The sequence below is a fragment of the Sciurus carolinensis genome, chromosome 3, assembly GCF_902686445.1.
Source record: "Sciurus carolinensis chromosome 3, mSciCar1.2, whole genome shotgun sequence".
Lineage (NCBI taxonomy): Eukaryota > Metazoa > Chordata > Mammalia > Rodentia > Sciuridae > Sciurus > Sciurus carolinensis.
In genome coordinates, this window is record NC_062215.1 from 93,000,192 (window position 1) to 93,022,838 (window position 22,647).

The 22,647-nt window shown below is 32.4% G+C and overlaps 1 protein-coding gene across 1 annotated transcript in view; it reads right to left on the reverse strand.

Moving 5' to 3' along the window:
• Lrp1b (LDL receptor related protein 1B) overlaps positions 1-22,647 on the reverse strand; it is a 1,852,169-nt gene that overhangs the window by 763,455 nt on the left and 1,066,067 nt on the right. The window contains 3 exon segments of the mRNA XM_047543195.1: positions 9,503-9,625; positions 17,755-17,944; positions 19,653-19,872. Coding sequence (XP_047399151.1) covers positions 9,503-9,625; positions 17,755-17,944; positions 19,653-19,872 — 533 coding nt within the window.

The following is a 22,647-nucleotide window of genomic DNA, read 5'->3' on the forward strand; positions in this document are numbered from 1 at the left end:
TGTGCACAACCATAGAAACAAAAAGTTGTACCCAATTTGTGTACAACAAAGCAAAATGCAATCTGTATAAATAAAAAAAAACCTCCTGAGATAATTTCATCTTTTTATATTACTGCTTCAAATACTGATCTGTATCTATTATTAAAATGTATCAATATCACTGGCAAAAACAGCAATTTCTTGTTAATGCAATAACAGATGTAATGAAACACACACATAAATGTATCTTTCCCTTTTTAATTTTTTAAAATTTTGTCTATAATTCTTCTAAAGCCTATTTTGGATAGAGGCATTTCTTCACATCTTATATATGTTTTTATTCAACAGTTTATTTTTTTAAGGATATTTTTATAGTATAACCCTTGGCTTAAAGTTTTTCTTTTTCTGTTTTGTGGCACTGGGGATTGAATTCAGGGTCTCCCACATGCCAGGCAAACACCGTACTAATAAGCCACATCCCTGCTCTATAGTTAATAGCCTTGGAAAATAGAGGTAATAGACTGGGCAGAGGGCAGAATTTTTTTTTTAAATCAAGAGAGTATGGATAATATCTTACTCCACTATAATTGTTGGGCAGAATTCTTGGCACATGAAGATCTGGGGTTTCTAAGCTAGAGCTTCTTCAGTTGGTATGCAAACTCACTGTATTTGCAGAATTTACTTGAGTTGCTTGTGCATTGCCTCCATATGACTTGAGAATGGAGGTTTAGGAGAAGCATTATAAACATAAAAGTCATACTTCTCACTCTGTCATGAGTGATAAAATAGTCTGTGTCTGATCTCGGAATTGTGTGTCACCTGTCAGAATCCATGGATCTCCTGCAGTCTGCAAGATTCATCTTGCAGGCAAGATGAAATCGAAGATAATTACCATTCTTGACATAATAATAAGATTTTGTTTTTGTTTTGTTTTGGATATTGAGTTTTGACTTTTAGGGTCTTCTAGGGCTTAAGGCATCTGATTCTAGCTGTAGTCTAACTCTCCCAGGTGTAATTGGTAGTTATGTCAAAGAGAAATCTTGTTTATCAATGCTGACTACTGGGTTTGTTCAGCATTCATGCTGATAGAAGACAGGGTACTTTTCAGCTAACAATGTCCGTTCCTACAGAAACAAGGAGGTATGTGGTAATCTGGACAAAGTGTTGCTTAGAAGTTCAATACACATATTTTTCCTCCAGCATTACCCTTACAGCATAGAACTGGACGGCAAGATGGTAGGACCCCATCTCAGGGTCACAAAATCCACCAACTTTTAAAGAGTCAGTGAGGCAATGAAGTAAGTATAGTTAGCATCACATGAAGGACAAAATAGCTCCTCTAAAAATTATTTTAACATTCTTTGTATAATTTACAAAATCTCTATGAAGGATCTCACAAATCTGATGTCACCATTTGAGGAAACACTTGAATGTGGGAAGGACAATGTCATATACATAACAGAACAATGCCTCAAATAGAACAGAACACAGGGATACAATTGAAATCATTGTTGCCCGAATTACTGAAATTAACACAGATTGCCATGATTGTAGTAAGTAATTTTTGTCTTTGGGACTATGTAATTCCTTTAGGAAAACAAGATCACTTCAGCTGACTCAGCAGCTGATTCTCTCCTCTCATCACTCAAGAACAAAACTGATGTCAATTTAGTTTCAGTAAAAAAAAGATAGGTTTATAGATAGGGAGTAAAGAGAGAAAGCTGACCCCAGGGTGCTCAGAGGTGAATACACTGTTAAAGCTCCACATTTAACATGTAGTTCCCATGCTTAACATGACTGGATATATACAGAATTTGGTGTTTATGGACAGCCATAGTCACTTTTCGGAATAATAACAAATGCTGGAATTTCAAACTTTGCTTCAGTGGTGTGCATTGAACTATGAATTTGAAAAGTGATAGAAAACCTGTAATTCTACTGCCAGGACGACTTCTGGTAAAAATATTACAACATGATCTCACCAATAACAAACTGACAAAGTAATAAATAATCCTTTAATTTAACCAAGGTCAGAAACAAAATAACATGAATCATGACTTGCCTGGCATAAAACTGCCAGTTCTCATACATCCTGTGAAGCCTGCTGTTAGAACAATTAAATCAGAAGGCCTATGTCTAATTCTCCAAGACACTATGAAGGGAAAAAAAGCGTTGTAGAATTGCTTATTCATCTTTGGTAAAAACTGACAGTGATTGCTGCAATTAATGTCCAGATTATAATGAAGTAAAGGAAGAAACACTAATGATAAATTGCTTTATTTCAGTTTAGGTTTTAATCATCAGAGATTGGGATCTCAGTTCAGCAATTGAACTCGATACATGTTCCCAACCTTGCTTTGTTAGGCTGTACTGTCTGTGAGCAAGTGCCTGTGTTTGTAACTTGGCTTCTCCTCTTTCCAATCCTAGTATGATGATCTATGCTAAACTAATTCCTGTCTCTTCCTCACTTGACTATTTGTTGCTAACTGTACAAAATTTATAATTATTCACTCATAACAGCATTTGTCCCAGTGCAAAAAAAAAGTTTTTCCTATTGATCCTAGATATCTCACATTAAAACATATTTATTTATTCAACATATTGTTTATTTCACTTTGCACATGCACTTGCTGTCTCTATATTTGAACACTGGAAGAGAAAAACTAAAAAGAAAACTTGACATTGTGGCTTGTTGAATGTTTTCATATAAGGAAGATAGTGTGAAATGCTGCTATGGCTTTTGGATTTTCTTCTTTAGATCATATCAAGATGACCTTTCATTAGATAGAGTGGTCTTCTGAACAGCCAACCTAAGTGGTACATAATCTTCTGTGAGTTCCTATGCACAGAAGACCATAAATATTCATCTGCATAGGGCTTCTAAACTTTTTACTGCCTTAAACTTTTTACTACACATTAGATTGCATAAGTCCAAGAACATAAGGCTTGTCACAGCTGAACAGATAAATGGCTCACCATCATGGAGCACTGTGTCTGACAGAGGAATATATCTTGCGTTCAAGAAGGTGACAAAGGTCACAGAGAACCAGTGACACATAATTGTGCAATACTATCCCTTAGATAACTAATATTTTGCAATGTTCGAGTTGTTCTTTTGGAAGTGAAGCATACTGGAAAGTACTATCTTTTCTTTTAGGCAACTGAAAAAGCATTTAATAATTATTATTTCATTACTATAAAAATGATCATGCTTTCTGTTGACTTGATAATTGGTCAACTAGCTTTATATACACTTCTCACAGGTTTTAAGTTCCAAGTACTATGCTACACAAGACAGTGATTCTAACTGTGGGAGGATTTGACCCTGACAGACAATATTCTCAAGGACAAAATGTCCAATCTACTCTCAATCTTGGTTCCTTCCAAGAGTGGCATTAGAGTTCATCCTTAATCAATCATGTAGCATGCCAATATTTTCCTGTTGGGTGCATGCCTTTTCTGGCATAGCTTTGTGCTGCAAGTTCATTAAGAAGAAATCCTTGGTGTTTAGTCTGGCCAGACCATCTGCCAATGGATTTTTGTTCATTTGATGTTGATTCAATAAATCTGACTGAAACCAGGAAGACCATGTCTCAGTGGCTATAACACCTCTCTTGATTTGCTGGTTAGATTCAGATTATGGTTAATCCAGTTGACTCAGTCACAGGACTATAATCTAGCCTGCACTAAATCAGAAGCCCAGAAAAGTGGGCACTAAAAGAAGTTAGTAGCACTAACTAATATTGGTTTTGCCTTCTACTCTGAAACTATGAACTCTATTTATAGACCTCCAGCATTTTAATTTCTTCATATGCAAACTAAGATTAGCATAGCCTTGAAAATGTTTACCACTAAATACATAGGAACTGAAATAATTTATATAAAGACACATTGTTTCTTTGCCAGAGTTACTATTCTGTAGTTGATGATTTTTCCCAGTGCATTTCAAAGGAACTGAAGCAAGTTGCATGCCATAGTAAAAGCAATAGTAGAATTTTTAATAGTTAAAAGTAACAATTAATTCTGAAAAAATAACTCACTTGTTTTTATTGGTTTAAGATTGTTTAATGTGAACAGTATACATAAAATTCTTTTTATTTTTCCTTCTGTGTCATTGAGGTTACCTCATCCATGAATTATAGATAATAGAAAAAGACTAACAAGCTCAAAAAAATTTCCTCTACTTTTTACCAAGTGTATAATCACACATGTACAACAATAGTAAACAAATGTCCTAACATCAGTTTTATAAACAACATTGTGTACAATATTTTCTTATGAGCCAAAGTAACCTAATTTTTATTTATAGGAAGATATCCAGTGATAGCCTGAGTTATGTAGAAATAAAAATGTATCTTTCTGTTGCTTTCCCCCCCATAGTTAAGCCTGTCAGTATGGATCATTCCAAGTGTTCCTGGAGTGTGTTCTCAGCTAGAGTTCCTTTAAAGATATTTGTATCTCTGACTTCCAAGAAAATATTGAACTTGTTTTGTTTTTATATGGTTTGGCAGTTATGGTAGGAGAAAAACTACATAAGGCAGAGTGTTGGATGAAAGGCCAGTAAGACAAAAGAAAGACAGGGGCAGGAAAACAATAGTGAAAAATCATCTATGGATTTGGGGAAAGCCATAGGGCCATTTCTAATAGAGTACAACACTTGAGCAAATATCTCCTGTATCTTCTCCTACCATGATATTTAAGCATGTGGGAAACTTGTTAAAATACGAATGAAGGACAAACTTGGCCAAATAGACATCTTTAACTATGGATGAAATAGTGAGGAAAGAACATAAGTGAATAATTAAAACACACTTTCAATTTAAAGCTAATGATGAGGATGTGAGGAGAAGCACTGCTATTGTCTTGATGATACCCAAATGTAGCATTTGAGTAGTTTATATGTGACTACTACAACAGCAGGAGGGGATGCCAGGTACTCCTCCACTCTCTCTTTCATAGGCTGACATCAATGACCACAGGTTGAGTTAGGAGTCAGTGTAATTCCCAGTAAGTCTTTCAATAGTCTACTCGGTGGAGGCAAGAAAGCAAGTTTTGAACTTACAATGGACAAGTGACTGACTCTTTTTCCTGAAACCCCTTTGGTTGTTCTTTTTAGATATACATATATGTAGAACCTATTTTGATATATTTGTACAAACATGGAATATCTTAGTCTAATTAGGATCACAGTCCTGTGAATGCACACAATGTTGAGATTTACTGTGGTGTATTCATACACATACAGAGGAAAGTGATGTCAAATTCATTCCTATTCCTATCCCCATTCCCTTCCCTTCCTTCCCCTTTATCTAATCCACTGAACTTCTATTCTCCCCTCCCCCATCTTCTTGTGGGTTAGCATCCAAATATCACTTAGAACATTCTACCTTTGTTTTTTTGGGATTGTCTTATTTCAAATAGCATGATAGTCTCCAGACCCATCCACTTACTGGCAAATGTTATAAACTCATTCATCATTATAACTGAGTAATATTCCATTGTGTATATATACCACAATTTCTTTATTCATTCATCTGTTGAAGGACACCTCATTTGGTTCCATAGCTTAGCTATTGTGAATTGTGCTGCTATAAACACTGATGTGCTTATGTTACTTTAGTATGCTGATTTTAACTCCTTTGGACTGTTAATCAAAGGAGTTGGTTCACTGTTTTTGAGCCACAAAAATGTACATGGAAATAGGAAATTTATATAAATAGCTAAATTTATTAAGATAAAAAATTATTCTGGCAGAGTTTTACTTCCTGTATTTTCTATAATAGTAGTACTTTTGGTTTTGACTTCTGCTTACCCCAATTATGTGTGTGTGTGTGTCTGGGTATTTAAATGAACCCAGGGTCCTGCACATATAAGGCAGGTACTCTACCACTACACAGCTCAATTTTTTTCTGTTTATCTCAGTTGCTTATACCAGCTAATTTTTATATTTCCAATGATTTTGCTCTCAGTTTATGATTTTTTCCTCCATTTTTTGGTAATATTATTAATCTATCAATATCATTTCTATATCAATAACTATCTGTGCCTGCTCTAAAGTAACTCATAAATTTTTAATGCAGCATAAGAATAAAGGAAAGATGAAAAATAATTAAAAGGCCTATGAACCACATAATTGCAACTGAGAAGCTAAACAGAAATTTTCAAGCTTAACATGCTATCTAGATGCTAGTACCTGACGAATACAGCCTCCCCTCCACTTCCTACAATGAACAAAAACAAAAATAAGACACAAGATCTCTGAGCTCATTCTCTTGATCATTCCACTGACATTATTATAAGGCAATCTTTTTTTCAAGGTCAATAAGACTAGGTTTAAAAATTCATTCAGGATCCCCTTAAACATGTCATTTGATATTGAGTAAGCCTTTCCAATTTCAGGCAGGAAGATAGATTTTTGTACTACATAATGGAGTGCAAGTCCTGAGCCACTGAAAAAGAAGGTGCTTTCAGATATATCTCCCATTCTTGGCAGGGAGTCTAGGGCTGGAGTAAAAGTAGGATAAAAACAGGCTCATAAAGGCTAACTCTGTGTGTGTGTGTGTGTGTGTGTGTGTGTGTGTGTCCTACCCATTGGAATGTCAAAGTTATCCTTTGGGTTAGCAGAAAGTCCCATATTATTCCAGAAAAGCAATTTTAAATGAATCCTTATAGAAAATTAGAAAAAAAAAAAACTATGAAATGTACATTTTAACTGAAACTTTCCTCTCAAAGATTAAAATAATGTCAGTCAAGCAGGCACCTTGATAGACTTTACGTTATCTAAAGCCATGTTTAAACTCTGTCTTTTGGTAAACAATTAGTCTCGACAGGTCCTTTTCTTCTGATAATAAGATAATAAATAAACTACAAGAAAATAGGAATAAAAAATTATACCACAAAACAAAGGAAGAGAAACAATCACCTGGCAACTCAAGGAAAATATATCTCTGAGAATTATCTCTTACAGAAATCACATTCTAGGTAATTTTTAACATTCCTTCATGAAAGGAAAAAGCCTATGCCAAGTACAGTGGCACACACCTGTAATCTTAGCTACTTGAGAGGGTGAGGCAGAAGGATCTCAAGTTTGATGCTAACTTGGGCAATTTATTGAGACCCTGTCTCAAAGTAAACTGTAAAAAGGTCTGGGGAAGTAGACCAGTGTAAGAATTTTTTGCACATGGTCCTGTGTTCAATTCACAACACAAAAAAGAAGGAAGGAAAGAAGGAAGGAAGAAGGAGGGAAGGAAGGAAGGGTGGAAGAAAGGAAGAAAGGAAAGAAAGAAGAGAGAGAATGGGAAAAATAAAAGAAAAGAAAAAAGAAAAAAGAAAAAAAAACCCGGTAAGAGAGATAAAATTCATATTTGTATTTGGAAGCATGCAATTCCAGAATAAAATTAAAAAAATTTTCTAGAATTTTGAAGGGAATATTTGTTTAGCTCAGGATTCATACTCAAAAATATTTCTATTCACACAACAAGGTAAAGACAGATTTGAAATACATAAGAATTGGACAATATATATTTTATACACACTTCCTAAAAAAAACTTCAAGATAGATTTCATCTATCCTACAAATTAGTGAAAACTAACAAACCACAGTGTACTAAACATCAGAGGATTTAAAAATATACTTAATGAAACTCTATTTTAGTTCTAAAAATATTGTACAATATTATAAAATTAATTAATTGTCCAATGTCAAAATATAAAGAAACTGTCTGATTCAAAATAATATAATTGATCAGAAATCCTAAATTATAATCCTGAATTATAATTATAATATTAAAAATATATTATAATTATATAGTGATATCAAGGAAGAGAAATAAAGGGGCAGAAAGAAAACTAAAGTCTTCATTTCAAATAGTTGGATTTCAAATAACAGCAATAGAATTTAAACTTATAATAATATTACAAATACCTAAGGAAGATTTTACACAAATGGACCATGAACCAGAAGGTGAAATATAGAAGGAATTATAAGCAATAAAAAATAGATAAATACTTATCATAATGTATCATAAAGAATATAAAACATCAAATATGGAAAGAAAATTAATAGCTTAAAATGTAGTCATTAAAAACCATGTTCACAAAGAATAGTCAGTAAAGATGCTGATGCTTATATTAAGTAAAATAAAGAACAAAATAAATTATACTGTAGTGATTTTTCAAAACTGAAAAAGTACAAGATAATTAAGAGTTGACTCTGCAAAATGAAATAATTTGAGGTCCAAATACCCAGGGCCCTTAGGTTCTTCTGTGCCGTTAGAATTGAACTGGAACATCAGCTCAATCTATACTGGACCTATACCACCATATCCAAATCTCCAGCTTGTTGACTGAAGAACTAAGATGTAACAGCCGCCATAATTATGTGAGCTGATTTCTCACAGTAAAAACCTTCAAACTCTGTGTGCATGTGTGTGTGTGTGTGTGTGTGTGTGTGTGTGTGTGTACATCCATCTATCCTACTAGTTCTGATTCTCTGGAGAACTTTTTTTTTATATTTTTTTTATTTATCTTTTAATTTTTTACAGACTGCATTTTGATTCATCATACACAAATGGGTACATCATTTTGTTTCTATGGTTGTTCACGATGTAGATTCACACCATTCATGTAATCATGCATGTACATAGGGTAATGATGTCTGTCTCATTGCACCATTTTTTATACTCCCTCCCTCTCATTTCCTTCTACATAATCTAAAGTTCCCCCATTCTTCTCTCCCTCCCCACTCCCATCCCATTATATATCATTCTCCACTTATCAGGGAAAACATTTGGCCTTTGTTTTTTGGGGGGATTGGCTTATTTCACTTCGCATGGAGAACTTTAATTAGCATACATTTCAAGATTAAATCATTCAGAAACTTTTATATAGAGATCGATGTATGCATAATAATTGTTGTTGTTAGTGTGCTTATGGGACACAATTTGTGGTAGAAATAAGAAATTTCAAGAGTCACTTTGGAATTATAAGACACAATAAATTGGAGAATGTCAGTCAAAGTTAATAAAAGTACCATTAATCCAGGACAATCATTTCAGTTAATCATTTCACAACTTTGATCAAGTCTATAAATTCCTTATAAGTCTTTCTTTGCCTACTTTCTTGCACTTTACCACCAAAGAGAGATAACTGAGCCCATTTCAGTAATTTTAAGCCTATTTTATACCATCTATATCATGTACTATGTGATTTCAGTTGCAGGTAATGGTGAGGTTCTTCTAAAATTTCATTAAATATTTGCTTCTTTGGTATATACTTATTTAATTTTGTTTTTGCCAAACTATATGTAGCACTGATGGGATACTTTGCCCACTTCATCATTGTCATTATTCATCTGTTCATTAGAAATTGATTCAGTTAATAATTTGCAGTCTGGAAAGAACTATATCTAAAAAATTTCCTGGATTTCTCCTCCAATTTGATTTTAATCCCTTTAGTTTCCTCTGTTTCTAATCTTCATAAAAAGTCATATTAAAAAATGTGTGTGACAAGAAAAGAAACTTACATGTGCAAGTTGTTCCATTTTCATCCAAAAGTTGATTATCTGCACAAGCACAGACTCGGCCTGCTGGAATGGCCAAGCAAAGTGTACTACAGCCCCCATTATTGACTCGGCACATATTGTCACCTGCAATTGGAGAGAAGGAAATATGTTAGAGAACCTTGATTCTAACCAGTCAACCTTATGCCCACATTCTTTATAGTAGATATACATAGGTATAGATATATGCATATTAATATGCTATGTGTATTATATATTCAATAATTGTAGTCAGGATTCCTGCTGAATTGTAATGCTATTCAGAAACATTTTTACATATGTACTGTTTTGGTAGAGGAAAAGAATTTCAATGTTCATTTCAGAAAAAAGAGATCTGTGTATAGTTAGGTACAAGGAAGAAGAAAAAGAGGAACAAATACTTCTGTCTTTATTCAAGTCTGAGTTCTTTGGAAAGTACACTACTGACTCTTGGATTGCAGCTCTGGGTCTCTCATGAACAGAAAGCAAAAAAGGGGCAGGGCTGAGATATTTCTTTTGTACAACGAGTATGCTGGCATGACAGAGTATTGAGGACTCAAAAGAGCATAGGATATCTGCAGGTTGGTGGCCAGAGAATGTACAAAACAGAAGAGCAAATGTGTTGTCTCATAAGGCCTAATGTGCAGAGGCAGTGATGAGGCATACAATGAGTATCAATTAAATAGGCATGAGAGGAAATTATATACATGGAAAGCAACTTTGGAGACTCTCAGATAAAACCCAGCAAATTTTTGAAGAGGTTGAAGATTATGTTTCATAAAGATATAGGTAAGAGCACATAAAATTATGGTAATCACCATTTTGATGTTATGTATTCCTGCAGGTTAGAAAGACAAGGAAGAAAATGAACTGAGCCATACATTTGTCCAACTTTACAAAGAACTCTACAATACTAACAACCCAATTGGCAATGTCATCAACAGGGTCGTTTACACTATGTTGTATTTTCAAAGTACCAACAAAAAGTTTTGACTATATCAGAAGATATTTTTTAAATATTAAGAACGAAAGACTTTTAATTACACAAGGTCATAGAACAAGATAAGAAAATGACTGAAATAAAATTGGAAGTTAAAGTGCAAGTGACAAAAATGTGATTAAAATGGCAGAGGGGTTATACTGAGAGCTTCAGGGGTTGGATTGCTATGTAGAGATAATAAGCAAGGAAAAAAATACTTTCTAAAATGCTGCTGTATGCAATAAATATTCAACACATTCCCACAGATTATCATTGTGTATCCACAGATCAGAAGAAATGACCTAAAGTATATTATTGTGTCTTTTAATTTTTCTGAGAAGTAATTTAATTTGTTGTTTGTAAAAATATAAAAAATACTTGGAGGAGAAGGAAGCTAATAATACAAGATATAGCTTCATTTTTTAAATTCAGATGGTAATTAAACTAAGTTCAGGTTTTTTTCAATATGCATGCAGCAATGTCTTAAGTAGTCTCCAGATAAGGTCATGTTTATTGTAAAACTGAAGTACTCCATAGTTCACTCAGGTGTACTGTCTTTGTTGTGCATATTATGTATATCATTAAATTATGTATTCAATAGTCTAGTAACAACTGGATTTTGGAAAATTACAATGAAGTCAAATATCTTAGGAAATATGAATAACAAAGGCAGTAAAAATAAGAAGTTACTTACAATAAATATTTTCTTTAAACCAATTGCATGATTCATACTTACATTGTCATTGAATATTAAGTTTAAGTATTTGAAAATGAATTATCATTTATTTACACTTTGAAATATATTCCCATTCTGTGAATACTGCATATTAAATTACTGGAGTCAGTATTTGTGCTATCATGATCGAAATCTAAAATCAAAATAAATTATAATAATTCCATATTTCTCATAAGAATGACTCAAATATTTTTATCTTACAGTGTTCCTCTATATTTAAATTTTATTACATGAACTTTTTCAAGATAGAGCTCATGTGATAGACTTTTTTTTGAAGGTTTTACAGCTTTCAAAACATTTCAAATAAAAATATCTCTAAAGAAAGATTCAGTGATTATTTTTCCAATGCAGTATAAAAACTTATACATAAATATCAATGGAAAGAGTTACTAATATATTGCTAGTCACATTAATGAAAGTCCATAACATATCAATGCCAGAGATAGTTGTCTCACATATATATTTAATTCACTTCAATAAGAATATAAGGGTTGAATTGAATTTTCTAATGTCTAAAAATTAGTAATACTCCTTATTAAAATTAGTATTTATGTCTAGATAATAACTATCATCACCATTTTTATTTCTAAATTATTAATAAAAGAATGTTTACTCTAAAATTGATCTTATTTAACCTATCTGATCAAATGAACTTAGCTCAACAAGATACAGATAAAATAATATGCTAAAAACAACAAAATAGAATTCTAGATTAATTTACTTTGGAAACATGTACTTTAAAAACCAAATATGCAAGGAAAGCAAATAAAGACTACTTTCAAAATCTAGTTCGAGATAGTTATCTTTCTGTGCTTTTTTCTCCAATTTTGTACCTTCCAGAATAAGAATTATTCTGTTTTACGAACAGTATCTGACCCAAAGTGTGCATGAAATATACATTACTTGAGTAAGTGAATGAATAAATAAAACTTTCCCTTACCAACTTGAATAAGAGGAATAATTATTTGGGGTGTATATACAAGATTCAAGTGTGTGGAAAGATATTAGTCAGTTTTAATAGTATGAAGGGACTTCTTCATTTCTATGTAAGTCTAGATATATTATCTTTGTATGGACTTTGCTTTTCAGGAAATAGTATTTAATAATGTTTTATAACTTCCACAGAACAGTAAAACAGATACAAATGATACCTGAAAACATATCACAAGCCTGTATTAACATCTCAATATTTCTAGACCAAAGTAATTTAACTTTTGTTAAGAAAGTTTCTCTTATTTCTAGCAAGTGTTAGATTGTAAACCAGCATAAAGCAATCCATCACCTATTTTCCCTTTATATCAATTTTCTTCAGAATAATGGAAGGAAGAAAACCTGTTTTCTGTATATTTCCTGGACTCTTGACTTCTCAGGGTTTTAGTGTAAGTGAAATTAGAAGTCTCTGCACCTAATGCGAAACACAGAGAACCAGGAGGAGTTTCCATTTAATGCAGGGATGTTCAAGTTTGCATTTTAGAAAGGACACTAGATAACATGTTTACTTCAAGAACTCAAGACCAGCAGAGTGAGATCCTTAGGCCAGATGAATCCTGCATTTATTCTAGGATGATTCAGAATTGACTTTGAATGGTGTAAATCTGAGGAAAGGAAAAAGATTTTCTTATCTTTCCTTCTGTTCAGAATTACATGCCACTGATATATTTATATTTGACTTGCTGTGTGTTGTGTGTGTGTGTGTGTGTGTGTGTGTGTGTGCACAATGGTATTAAGAAACTAATTAATATTTTGGGTTTAAAAAAATATGAAGATAAAAAACAAATTCTGTGATGGTGGTCCTATTATAAAACCTAAATGTCATTTGACCTATAAAATAATGTGGCTAAAAACCTGTAATTCATTAAATAGAAATTGCTAAGTCTGTGATACTACAGTTCTGTAAGCCAACATGGCTTAATCCTGAATTCTATAGAGGTAGCCAAGGGCACTTAAAAATTTAAAAATGTGAATGCAAAACTTATCAATAATATAACTACAATTACCAATGAAAACACATGATCTTTTCCTTCCATTTACAAGTAGAATAGAGATAAAATTTGCGTGAGTAAAATTGGCCACACAAATTAATCACTGAGAAACACTATGGCCAAACAGATCTAAATTTTAATCACAGTTTCATCCCTGTTTTACTGTGTTTCCTCAGGGAAAATGGCCAAATTTGTCTGATCTTTGGGTTTATCATAAGTGTGATAGAAATCATTAGTACCTTTCTTAACTATCTGTTGTGAGGTTTAGATAATAATGATTATCCCACTTCCTAGTAATTATAATGATTACAATTAATTAATGGTTAACAAATGTCATCTGTCACAAAATGATCTATTATTATAAAATAGATATAGGATATTATTCTTCAGTCTTTGTAATTGCTTTAGTGCTTGGAAAATTATTTATTGTTTTGTTTCATTTTGTTTTGTTTTGCTTTGTTTTTGAGACAAGCTCTTGCTGTGTTACTGAGACTGGTCTTCAACCCATAACTCTACTGCCTAGGCCTATTGAGAAGCTGAGATTAGAGGCACCCATTACTACAGTCACCCATTGGGATTAGAGGCACCCATTACTACAGTCAACCATCAGTGTTTCTTAGAATTTTACTTAATTCGGATTATTTCATTCTCTAAATCACAGGAAAAATCAAGGTGTATTTTTGAATCTAGGGAACAGAAAGATAAACTATATTATTTTATACAGTTACTGTTTTTATATGAGGAATTGTAGAAGAGCATTACAAAAAATTAGTTGATATCTAATGTCAATAGAATTGTTCTAGATATCTAATTTAATAATATAATTAGAAATAAAATTTTAACAGAAGACATGACAGTACCATATGAGAAAAAATCTTGACGTTAAATCCCTAAGTATGTTTTAGGAAACATTCTTAGAGTTAGCTTTCTGTTTTATGAGGTTATAAATCTTCTATCTACCTTCCTAAAATAATTTGGTATATTAGGAAGTGATTAACATGTAACTTTCCTGATATGAGGGAAGGGGGTCTGATTAGCTGACTCACTTCGTGACACTCGAATATGTTTAGTTGCTGCATTTTTAGCACCTGTGAATATTTTCATGGTGTTACAGACAATTGATATGTATATCTGTATTCACACATGTATGTAAAAATACCACTTATAAATATACTGTATATATACTCTGTTATGTGAAGTTATAGAGCCTATATTTTCTAAGAGAGAGAGAAAGTTATAAAAAAAATAGTTTTATGGTTTGAATATGCAATGTTTCCCTAAAACTCCTGTGTTAATATAGGAGGTAAAATAATCAGATCATGAGAGTTTTAATCTGATCAGTCCATTCTAATTTGAATGGACTAAGTCTGTCATATCTTTAAGCAGATGGGGTATGACTGAGAGAGTAGGTCACTAGAGGCATGCTTTGAGGGTTTTCATTATGTACCTGGTGCCAATCTCCACACTACCCCACTCTCTCCCACAGCTCATGTGTGATTCTGCCATGTTGTTCTGCCTTACCTCCAGCCCTCCACAATGGAGCTGGTTGACCCTGGGTTCGAACCTATGAAACCAAAATAAATTTTTCCTTCTCTAAGTTATTCTTATCAAGTGTTTTGGTTATAGAAACAAAATACTGACTAACGTATGAGTGTAATGGGAAATCCTATAACTAAAATTGTGTATTTCCAAATATTCATTAATATCTTACATTGAAAAATGAAACACTGAAAGAAAGTTATATCATGGTAAGATAACATGCCTACATTTAAACATCAGTGTGTATTTTAATACATAATCTTATTACACTGATCCATGTAGTAAAACACAAAAAATTGGATCTTGAGTAGATTATCCAATTTTAATGTCTATTGAAAAGGGTGCTAACCAGGCATCCTTTGCATATCAAATTGTCTGTTCAAAGATCACTATTAAAGAATCTTGAGCTATGTGAATAAGACGGGGTAGAAAACTCAATCTAAGTGACAAGTTCATCTAACTTAATGAGAAATAATCAGCTTGGCTGAACCTATAGTCTCAGTAAAACAGAGCATAATGACTTCTTAAATAAAAGTTTATAATTTAGTAGTTAGGTCTAAGTTTTCTTATTTATTTATTAATTTATATAGCAGTAGTATGGATTGTCCCTGGGGAACTACCACTGAGCTACAATTTCAGTCTTCCTCAAAAATTTCTTACTTTGAGACAGGATCTAACTAATTTGCCCAGGCTGGATTTGAAGTTCCCATCTTCCTGCCTTGGGAGTTACTGGGTTTGTGGGTGTCTGCCACCTTGCCAGGCTGCTAAGTGTCTATTTTAATTTATCATTAATTAAAAATCAGGGAAAAGATCTTTCAAAAGACCACTGTCTATCCAAAGAATAGCACTGCACATCTGTTTATTAATGGCATCTTTATGAAAACCAGAACTATGCCTCTATTATGTACTTTGTTGTATGATTCTGAATATTAAATAAATATTTAAAGTGCTTATTAGGAGAGAAATTTTACATAGACCTTTACATAAAACAAGTTTTCCTTATATATGACAAATAATTATTTAATCCTTACAGAAATTTTATGAATAAAGTTTTTCTTATTTTTATCGAATCTTTCCTGATGACCACAAGATTTCAGAAAAAGAAAGTATTAGGATCCAGATGTGAGCCAAAGTTCATGTTGTAGTACATCAGGATGTTTTTCACTATGTTGCACTTAACTGATGAGCTCACCAAAACAACTGGACATTTAAACAATATGTAGATTATAAAAATGTTAGGGAGTTTGACTAGAAGAATTCAGCAAAGACATTCAAGAGGCATAATATCTATGCAGGTATGATAGTGCATGCCTATAATCTCTGCTGCTTGAGAGACTGAGGCACGAGGACGGCAAGCTGAAGACCAACTGGGACAACGTAGTGAGATCACATAACCAAAAGAAAAGGAACAATTTCAGAAGAGAAGGGAAATGGAAAAAAATAAAGCATGTCTATCCAGGTGTAGTGATACATGCCTGTAATCCCAGTGACTCAGAAGGCTGAGGCAGGATGATTACAAGTTCAAAGCTAGTATCAACAACTTAAGGAGACCCTGTCTCTAATTAAAATATAAAAAAGGGCTGAGGATATTGTTCAGTAGTTAAGCACCCCTGGGTTCAATTCCCATATAAATATATGTAAATATATATACATTGTGGAAACAATAGTTGTAAAGGCAGAAAAAAACTAATAATCCTGAAAACAAGATCCTGCAGACAATAAGAGTTATCCCTGTTAATTTTTGCTTCCAGTTCAGTATAGACAAAATATAATGGTGATGTGGGCAAGGACAGGGTTGATAAGAATTTAACAGAAAATATTTTCCTTTGAGGAGTTAGCAATTGTCTCTATTTTCAGCTCTTGTCCACAGCTATAACCTATGCTATCCCAAACAATTCCATTTTTATTCCTTTTAAAGATAATTTTATTCTTTTTTAGCTGTTAATATTTACCATGTTATTCACTCCTATTATTTTATAACACTGTGTTTGTGTCTCAGTGAAGCAATTTTAATACACTAAGAAAAAAGAAAACCTCTGGAATGAGGGAGTTTATTTCAAGATAGCTACTTTAGCTAAAATATGATCAAAAACTTGTTGGTAGATAACTTCCTATTGACAACATACGCACCAGAGAATGGAGGATATAATTCATTCATTCTGAATTTATTGAAATGTATCCTCATTAAAATTTTACAAGGATATTGCCATAAAAAGAAAGAAATAGTGACTATTTAGACTCATAAAAAAACTGCCACATAATTTACTAAGCTGTTTTCTTTGTTTAATATCTATGCTATGAATCATGCTATTTGTGGTGGCATAACAAACATTAACAAGTCATGACGATAAAACATTAAAAAACTGTCTGATTCTAATAAGATATGAATATTGTCATAGTTATACAATCAAATCATCTCAAAAATGACATGTCCTTTAAATATACATAGAAAGTAATCAGAAATATATATTGAATTACTTTTTTAAATAACACTTTTCTTGTATAATGCATTTTTAAAAAATTTTTCAAGGCTTCTCAAAGTAAGGAAGTTTTGATTAGTGCGCACAGTAATTACGCTTTAAAAACAGGTTTTTTTCCTTCCCCCCCCTTTTTTTTTTCTTTTTTTAAACTTTAAGTAACCAAGGGCATTCTTTGGGGAAAATGACATGAAAAAGAAAATATTTAAATGTATGATTACACAAATGGTATGCCTCTACTTCATGTACAAACAGAGAAACAAGATATACTCCATTTGTTTACAATAAAAATAAATAAATAAATATTTAAAGAAAACCTTGAACTTCATTCAGAATCCCCAAATTTAGAACAATAAAAAATATGTTTTTATGGTAACAAAATGAAGATTCAATTGACTTAGAAGTGATTTGGACACCTTTTATCATAAAACATTAACAACACTTTCAAAATAAAACCTTTTGCAATACTGTGAAGCATTATTATATATGAAACACAGAAATTTTTTTAATCTACTTTTTAGTACCTTGTTGCTTTCGTGGATCATAAATCTGAAGTCCAAACAAAGGTGGTCTTTCATGCCTCAATAATGTTACCTCACTTGTTATCAAATCTAATTGAAAAATGGAACCATTCATATAATCAGTCCAGAACACATAATTCCCATGATGTGACAATCCAAAGGGATGATTCAACTCTTTTCCACTGTATACAATCTGTAAAATATAAACACATTGTGAAAAATTAGAAATGACCATTGAAAACATAACTTAATATTTGGAGAAAATGATGTTTAAATAAGCATAACAGATAATGACCTAACTAATGTCTTAATTCATGTTTTCTTCCAATAGATTTGAATAATGAATTTCAGAACGTAAGCGTAATTTTGTTTTTACACCATGCTATTTGGAAGATACTATCTATACTCTATCCATTTCAATTCTCTCAAAAATGGAACTTAAGTACAGTGAAGAATGCAAACATAAAGACAATTTTGCCTAATATTCATTCCTATCTCTTTTCCTTATTATATTACAGTACCATATCCTTGGAAAGAAACTGAATTGAATAATTAATGTCATATATATTGCAATATTGCCCATCCAATGGTCAAAGGGAAAGAAACCATTGTAAAGGCAGTGGGAATGAAAGGGATCCTTCTGAATTATTTGGTACCAGGAAAATGAAATAATCTAGGAGATGAGAGAAAAGATGAAGACTTATCTTTGAAGACAGAAAAGTTCATTTTTAGTAACAGGTAAGTCTCAATGGCATAATTTCAATTTGATTATCTTGATAAATTCATTTACATTTGTGAAATGTTTTGTTGATGTTTAAATGGAAGAATCAGTGATATATATTTAAGTTCTGTTACACATGTAGAATTCTAGAAGACAAATAAATAATATCTCCAATAATAATACTTTTTTACCTTCATCATTTAAAAATAATATTGTTAAAATATGAGAAGACATTGCTATTAAATTATTTGTTAGAAAATTGAGGAAGTTATTTATAATATTTATGATTAGAAATTTATACATTGCATAACTAAGAGAGTTTCTTAAATTTTTTCTCACTTTAATGTAGGCTAAAATATGCTGACATTAAAGTGTTCTGTATATTGCATACATATTATCATATTCAAAGGAATTGTAAATATTTAGTACCTGTTAAATACATTACATTTGGTTAAATGCCAATAGTTTTATCTAACTCTGGGGAAATATTTAGAACTGTGAGAGTAAACCAATGACTGAAATAAGCTTAACGGATGAGTATTATTTATTTCTCATACAAAATCCACAGTCAGCAGGATTAGCCAATTGTGCAGATTTCTTTCCACAAAAGAAAGAAATGCAATGTTAAAAGAAGTATCTTGGTGATTTCTAACATGTAATTTTCCCATTATTTAACTAACAGTTGAAGTTCAATAATGCTGTCGTATGTGGTTAAGTAATTATAAGATGAAATATAAAGGTGATGTCTGGTCAACTATACCTCTCCCTGACAATCAACTGCATCTTCCTCAATTTTATCCAAGAACATCAAAATCATCCTTATATACATTAAATTTTAGCTGCAAATATTGAATGTATTTGTATAGAGTTGAGTTCTTTGGTCATAGAAAATTCATCAATAATGTAGGAAAAGTGCATTTTAAAACAGTTCTGATATCCTGAGAGCTTCTTTTAAAAATCCCACAAATCCTGGCATACCACAGTGAGCTGGGCCTGGTCTCCTGGAGGCAAGTGCCAGCTGCAATGCTTAATGCTCAGCCTCAGTTAGCCACCCCACAGAGACTATTGGCAGCTACCTCAGAGGGGTAAAAATAAACTTGAAAGTATTTTTAACACAACACAACGAGACTCTGTGAAAGAAGAAGCCTGTGGGTTAAAAACAGCAGCATTTGTCTTTTACCTTTCTGTGAGTTCCATTCAAAAACACTTTTTCAATATGATCATAATAGGCATCACACCAGTATAATGTGTTGGTGTGAAAGTCCAGAGTTAAACCGTTTGGCCACAGCATCTTTGAAGTCACAAAAATCTGCCGATTGAAGCCATCCATCCAAGCCTTTTCGATCCTTCCCACGCTGTCATCTATTTCATCTTCCTCCCAGTCAGTCCAATACATCCAACTAAGACATGAAAACAAGAGTGTGTACATGTTATTTCAACCAGCCACCATATAGAGAGACACTTCCTCAGATTTGGCAGTTCCAGAAAATCTATTACAGTCTGATAAGTTCTATCTAAAATGCTTATCCTTCAAAGGGAGGGTGCAACTGTGAAGTTCTAAGGGAAGTAAAGGTTTGACTCATTGAACCAATCCATTTAGAATCATATGGAAAACTTACTTCCGCCACTCCCAAGCTTATTGACCTCGTGCATTAAGTAACCTGGTGGTAAGCACCAAATATCTGTTTTATTTGGGGTTGAGATCAAGTCAGGGAAATGATTTTTTGAGGCATTACTGTTTTTAAATATTGTTTACTTCACAAAAGATATAATCAATTATGTGATTAAAAAACAGATGGACTGACATGAGAACCCATGGCACTCAGTTAATGATCTACTCCAGACTTTATTTAATTTCAAATGAATTATTATTTTTAAGCAGGGAGTTGGATTGCCTTTGTTCTAAAGGACACAGTCACACTGTGTTTGTTTGGTCAGGTCCAATTTGTCATCCTGATGCAAATTATCTACGCTTTATTGCTGCTTATTATTACCCCAAAAACCTACAAAAGATGATTTAGATGCACATAAGTTTAATAACAGCAGGTTGACTGACCTTGAGATTTTGAGCTTTAATTTCTATCTCAAACAAAAGCACCTGCCTTTAAAAACAAATCTTTTGTGTAAGCTGTAACAGTAGGAGAGTGGGCCTTGAGCTAATGTTCCAATCCCCTCATGAATAAGGTTAAAACCTACCACATGTGTTGTTTTGGGGTCATGTGAAAGTTCCTGCATTATTAATTAAAATGTTGGTTTTGATTCACTAACCTCACACACAACTTTATAAAGCTCTGAAGCTTTTCTAAGCTGCTGACCCTAGAAATACCCTTTATTAGATCTCCTGCTTCCCACATTTTGTGCTCCCTAAAGAATTTCTGAGGTTCTTTGGGTAAAATCTCTACCCATGACTAAGAATCCTACTGTGTTCTAAAGTGGCAGATTTGAGAAAATTGGGGTTGGAACAGATCATTCATTATTTTATATCAATTAAGTTCTATTTAAATTCCTTAACAGTTTACAGTTATGTCAATATGACTTTTCAGACCAAATTATATTGAGACTATTGAATTCCATGAATCCTAGAAATAAACACAGCAATATGCCTATCTTTTGCCCTGCATTTCTTTAAGGTTGCTTTACTAGTGGAGTGACCTAGGAACAAAGAGGAGAGATATTCTGTTTACTCTAATTCTACCTTGGTAGAACTAATTGATTTCAATTATATAAATCAACTATATAAAAAGATAGATACTGTTTTTCACCTCTATTCATATTTACCTGAAATTATCTTATATAATGTTAATGCAGTTTAATTTCATCCCTTATTTGTAATTTTTTAAAAGTACAGTAATCTTTCTCTATAGGTATTCCTCTTGATCATGGCAAAACTCATAACTCATTCCCACCCCCTCACCTGGCTAACTCGATCCACATATAAATATGCACACATTTATATACACATGTGAGGGGTAAGTCTGAGTACTTTGAAAATACTGGATATTGTTTTGCTGTTTGAAAAAAGAAAGTATTGCATTTGAACTGATCCATTTCCTAAGATTGTTTTATTCAAACAAAATGTAAAGAGAATATTTTTCTAAATAAGAGATGCCCATCTGATAAAGGTTAACTATTAAAAGTTATATTAGGAAAGTTTTATAATCAATATCAAATGATGATAATCTTAAACACAAAATACAAATATAATCAATAAAGTAAGCAGGAACTGATATGAACATTTTTGTACGTAGAACCCTGGGTATTCCCCAAATAAAATTTAGGTTAATCTGACCTTCTGATAATACAGCAATAAAAATCCTACCACTATTTCCAAGACCTATTCAAACACAATTTTTTATGAAGTCTATCCTCAGCCTTTATGCAGACAAGAACCAAAGTAAACCCTTTGCTCTGTTTCTTAGTGATGCTTTTTAGTTTTTTGTAGTATTTATTGAACTTGTACCTATATAATATTGAATAATATTGCATGTCTGATGATTTCAATTAAAATTAAAACAAGAGAAGGGATTATTCTTTTTCCAAAAATGTACCCTGGGATACCAGGTGTGGCTTTGCTGAGATTAATCATGTTCCAAATCTAATTGCATTATTGAGTGATCAATATTAGAAATGTTTAAATCTTTAAAAGCTTCACTGCCATGGAAGTAAAATAAATGTTTCCCACTGCAAATTTTAATTTGGTTGCTGATATACTATATAGCTGTTAGCTAGGGAGGTATGGTATTATTCATTGAGATATGTACATAGAAGGATTCTTTTGGGGGAAAATATGTACTCAGATTTTTGACATATTTCATACAGAGGTGATTTTGAGAAGTCAGAATTGGAGATGTAGAGTCTCTGCTATTGATATAAATTATGAAATTATTGTAAAGAAATAAGATCATTTGTAGTTATCAGCATGAGGAACTGTGACACCATAATCTATTTGTCCTGAAGTTGTTGAGGTCTGCCAATCCTATTCTTTCAGTGTCTCTTGATTCAATGTCCACTGATCTGTTCCTATTACAAATGCTATGTTTAAAAATGAACTCCTAATAGATACCCTTCTTCAAATCTATTGCATTTCTGTCATATTGCCAAAAACTGTTTATCTTGAATCATGATTTTAAATTGTGGATTTTATTTTTAAAATCTTCCAATTACCCTGTCACTTA